The sequence below is a fragment of the Morone saxatilis genome, unplaced genomic scaffold (genome assembly GCF_004916995.1).
Source record: "Morone saxatilis isolate NCDOM2014 unplaced genomic scaffold, NCSU_SB_2.0 Contig8, whole genome shotgun sequence".
In the NCBI taxonomy this organism is placed as follows: Eukaryota; Metazoa; Chordata; class Actinopteri; family Moronidae; genus Morone; species Morone saxatilis.
This window is the reverse complement of record NW_023340257.1, coordinates 17,768,379-17,773,494: the sequence shown is the minus strand read 5'-3', so window position 1 is coordinate 17,773,494 and position 5,116 is coordinate 17,768,379. Positions and strand designations below refer to the sequence as shown.

At 39.2% G+C, this 5,116-nt stretch overlaps 1 protein-coding gene across 1 annotated transcript in view; it reads left to right on the top strand.

The window, feature by feature from the left end:
- Nucleotides 1-1,032: 1,032 nt before the first annotated feature.
- LOC118342048 (extracellular calcium-sensing receptor-like) overlaps nucleotides 1,033-5,116 on the top strand; it is a 13,284-nt gene continuing 9,200 nt past the window's right edge. Inside the window, 6 exon segments of the mRNA XM_035680473.1 lie at nucleotides 1,033-1,220; nucleotides 1,441-1,738; nucleotides 1,917-2,711; nucleotides 2,857-3,084; nucleotides 3,226-3,349; nucleotides 4,965-5,105. Coding sequence (XP_035536366.1) covers nucleotides 1,189-1,220; nucleotides 1,441-1,738; nucleotides 1,917-2,711; nucleotides 2,857-3,084; nucleotides 3,226-3,349; nucleotides 4,965-5,105 — 1,618 coding nt within the window. The 5' untranslated portion in view covers nucleotides 1,033-1,188.

Sequence of the window (5,116 nt, the reverse complement as noted above, 5' to 3'; positions counted from 1 at the left end):
TAGGTTGTCTGTTGGATTGGACCACACAGTCAGTGAGCCTTAGCTGCCCATGACCGTGTTGCCGGTTCACAGCTTTCCCTTCCTTGGACCACTTTTGATAGGTACTGACCACTGCAGACCGGGAACACCACACAATAGCTACAGTATTGGAGATGCTCTCACCTAGTTGTCTAGCCATCACAATTTGGCCCTTGTCAAAGTTGCTCAAATCCTCACGCTGTCCATTTCATCACCTTTGAGGACAAAATGTTCACTTGCTGCCTAATATATCCTACCCACAGGTGTTATGATAACAAGATAATCAGTGTCATTCACTTCACCAGTCAGTGGTCATAATCTTATGGCTGATCAGTGTAATCTAGGCATTCATCTGTCATCTTATTGCATATCAATGCTGTTCCAGTTGATTGTCCTTGGTAATAAGAATGATGAATAGGATTAAACTTAGGATAGGAACACACTATTTTCTACACTGGTGTTAAAGATGTGGCAACACATCCAGCTAAACAGTTTGCCACCAATTTCAAGAGAGTTCCATCTAAATTATCCATCCCCCCTGGTTTATTAATATTTATATTTAATAATTGTTGTTCCACTTCTATTTCATATTTCATTTCTGTCTGTCATGAGTTTTTGTAATAATGTTGTTGTGATTCTGGACTCATGGGAAATGATTCAAAGATGGCATTTCCGGCCCAAATTTGTCCACTTTATTGATAAAAAATGATAATTTGCTATTTCTTGTAGTCTTATTCGAAATGAGTCACCTGTATCGATAAAAGCTGGGGGTTGGCTTTTCATCCTATTTTTTCAAATAGGGTACAGTACCTGCCTCCCCTCGCCCCTCCTTGTAGGTCCACAGAGATCAAACATAACTGTTTTATCATTGTGCATGCTTTTCCAAAGTGTATATATCCCGGTGCAAGCTGTCGATTTACATCAGGGTAGAGTTAGGGGTTTGGTTGGTGGTTATTTCTCTCAGACAGCATGACGTCCGCGCAGAGGTGGCCAGAGCAGGGTTGGGTACTCTTGCAACTATTGTTGGTGGCGTCGTTCTCTCAGGCTGAGGAGCCGGTGTGTAGGTGGAGAGGGGATACTGAGAACCCCCAGCTATCCAAGGATGGGGACATTATCTTGGGGGGGCTCTTCTCTTTCCATAGCACGTGGATAAACCGACAGGATAACTACATGCACAAACCACCTCCACTGCAATGCACCAGGTAAATTATACAGTAACATCTATTTCTATTAAAATATCTAAAACGAAATGAGTAGAGATAAAAACAGGTCCAAATAAGGTTATCAAACAGAATATTAAAATAAGAAATACTCAGTTGTGTGTATTAATACCATAAAAAGATTTTATTTACTATGTAATTGTTCCTATTTCAAGGTTAAAATTGGTTGCATCCCAAACTATTTATAAATATCCACATAAAGTTTGCATTTCAGAGAGTTCCAGTTTGCCCAGGCTATGCTTTTTGCCATAGAGGAGATTAATAACAGCACAGACCTACTGCCTGGCATCTCTCTGGGCTATAAGATCTATGATGTCTGTGGCTCCATTGCCAGAGGTGTGAGGGTCACACTGGCCTTGGCTTCTGGTAATGAAGTGGTATTTGCACCCTCCGAGGCACCATGTAATGGACCTGCCCATGTGCAGGCAATTATGGGAGAAACCTCTTCTTCTCCTTCCATGGCTATATCTACTGTTATTGGACCCTTTTATATTCCAATGGTAGGTAAGATTGGTGAAAATGAAAAAAATATATATTTGTGAAAAAAATAATTATTGTTCTGTAATTTTTCCACCTGGTTATAATAGCAAATTGGCATTTGAAAAATTAGTAGTGTGTGGTTTAAATGTTTTAAATTTTACTTCTTTATCTTGGGATATCATTTCTTTTTTCTTTTAGATCAGTCACTTTGCTACTTGTGCTTGTCTCAGCTGAATAACAACCAAAGTCCCATCCTTCCTGAGAACAACTACCCCAGTGACACAGACGGAAGCCCTGGCTCAGTTGGTCAAGCACTTTGGTTGGACTTGGGTTGGAGCTATTAGAACAAATGATGATTATGGCAATAACGGCATGGCCACATTCACAGAAACTGCCCAGCAGCTGGGCATCTGTCTGGAATACTCTGTATCTGTCTTTAGAACAGATCCACCAGACAAAATACAAAAGGTAATTGACATTATCAAGGCCTCCACTTCTAAGGTGATTGTCGCTTTCCTCTCCCACATGGATATGGATGTGCTAATACATGAGTTGTCTCAACACAACCTGACTGGGTACCAGTGGGTAGGCAGTGAGAGCTGGATTTTTGATTCCCAAACTGCAGCCATGGATAGGCATCACATTATGGATGGTGCCATAGGCCTGTCCATCCCAAAAGCACATGTCAGTGGCATGAAAGAGTTCATGTTGAATGTGAAGCCGCTCAATTCATCAAGTAATGAATTGTTTACAGAGTTTTGGGAGACATTATTTAGCTGTAAGTTCAAGCAGTCAAAGTCATCAACAGGGAATCAGAGAGAATGTACTGGAGATGAAGATCTGAGTGGAGTGCAAAACAGCTTCACTGATATGTCGCTCATGCCGATCTTTAACAATGTCTACAAAGGAGTGTATGCTGTGGCTCACGCACTTCATGATATTCTGAATTGTAATGAAACATGTAACAACACAGTGCAACTAGATCCATTTACGGTGAGTTGAACACCAACAACTTATATTACAGTTGTTTCCATTAAGTCACAGCAACAAAGAAAATGTATTACATTTTTAAAAGTACATGAACAGATCTACAACATGTTTGTCAGATAATGATCTACATTGATGTATATCTTCTTAGATTTTACAGCACATAAAAAAGATTCAGTTCAAAACGAAGGATGGAGATGAGGTTTACTTTAATGAGTATGGAGACCCAGCAGCAAAGTATGAAATTATAAACTGGCAGCCAACAGAAAATGGCATTGTGGACTTTGTCACAGTTGGTTTTCATGATGCATCTTTACCTGCAGACAAACAGCTCAATCTGCAAAATAAGTCTTTAGTTTGGGCACAAAACTCACAAAAGGTAAGATATATTTGTTAAGGATAGTCTATTTGAATTGTTATTGTTATATATGTTATTAGTTATTCCTGCATCATAATATTTCAATAACTCATAATTAACAGATGCTTGCAAAGACGTTGTCTGTATATTTTGTTCATGCAGGTGCCAGTGTCAGTTTGCAGTGAGAAATGTCCTCCAGGAACTCGCAAAGTTCTCCAGAAAGGAAAGCCTATCTGCTGCTACGACTGTTTAAGATGTGCAGAGGGAGAAATCAGCAACATTACAGGTGTAGTAATCTTTAATTCAATATGAAAAATGAGTCGCCATGTTCACATGCCAAGGTTGATTTCAAAAGTATGAAAGAAATTACTAGCCAGAATTTATTTCAACCTCCCATGAAACTGCAGTCTCACAATGTGGAGATTTGCTGCTTTTCTCTTTAATTCATTTTCATTCATATTTCTGAGGTTAGTATTACTGTTGATTGGACAAAATAAGCATATCAATGTGTCACTTTGGGTCTGGGTAATTGTGACATCATCATTCAATATTTTGAGAATTTTTACAAACCAAATCAAATAATGGAGAAAATAATCATGAGTTGGAGTCCTATAAAAAAACAACAACATGAGCTCTATCTCAACAAACTACAAATATAAAATCCTGCTTTTATATTAATGCATTACTAATAATGATCTAATTATAGAACAAAAAAATACTTTTTTACGTTTTTGCACAAATGACGGATCACTTGATTGAGATTGCTGCAGTTGAAAGGTCTAAAATCATATCAGTTAAGGGTTACAAAGATCTTTAAGCCTGAAATTAAAAACGGCGCACTGGCAATCCTACATTTGGAGCTCTCGTCTTGTAAATGAAGACATCCTGTCTCAGAATATTAGGTGTTGATATTGATGTATAAACTGTGTGCCCCACTGATAACAATGAATTATCATTTGGGCAACAATTGGATGCAGTGCCCACAAATGTAAATAGCTTACTAGCAGGGCAACCTGGGCTCTGAAGAACTTACAGTGCCCCCCCACCTCTTGGTTTGAGGATGATGTGGAAGTCTGCAGTGCAGGTTCCCCTCCTACCTGGTCAAAATGTTTTTGCCGACAGCCAAATGAAAGTGGCCTACATCCTGTAGAGGATTTTCAAACATTCATGGTAGGGAGCAGGTTGCTTGTGTGTCACTCCCTCTGGTGGATCCAGCCCTCTCTCCATTGGTTTCTTCCTCCAGTGTCATTCTTGGCAAGGCCACTTTCCCAAGCAGAAACTGCAGAATTCTAGATGGCCTGCTTGCTAGGCTGCACATAGCTATGGCAGCACAGACCCGTTTAAGACTCTGTTAATACTGTGGCCATTATGTGCCTCTACCTTTGTCACAAGGGTGTAGAGGGTTCCAGCCTTGTGTGTAAGCTTCAAACAGCTTCCTCATACATCTCTCTGTTATGAAGGAGCAGGCAGAAGTTGCAGACAGCGCCTTGGCATCTATTAGGTTTATAAAAAAGCACCTGTGGCAACCTCAGTCCCAGCTTCAGCAAGGGGATGACTGAACATGCAGTTAATGTCAACACACTAAATTTACTGAAAGTGAATATTATTATAGTTTTGCTACAGTATTGAAAATGACAACAGCATGGTACCTTTAAAAGAACAATATATAATGTTTTTTTTTCAGAAAATAAAGAAAATGATGCCTCTTTATAGTGTATCTTGTACTTAAACGATCCAAACCCTTCATTATGATACTATATACCTGTTATATGTATATTTTAATTTTTTATATGGAAATAATTAAGTGTCTGTCTTGTAGGCAGAGAAACAATGCATCATAGAGACAAAGAAAGACAAGTGCACTGATGAAGTCTAACACCTGTGTCAATATTATTTTTCAGATTCTATCACCTGTGTGAGATGTGACCCTGAGTTCTGGTCAAATAAGGGAAGAGATACCTGTGTAAAGAAGGAGGCAGAGTTTCTATCATATGAAGAGATTATGGGAGCACTGCTTACTGCAGCCTCTCTATTTGGAACATGTATGACTGCT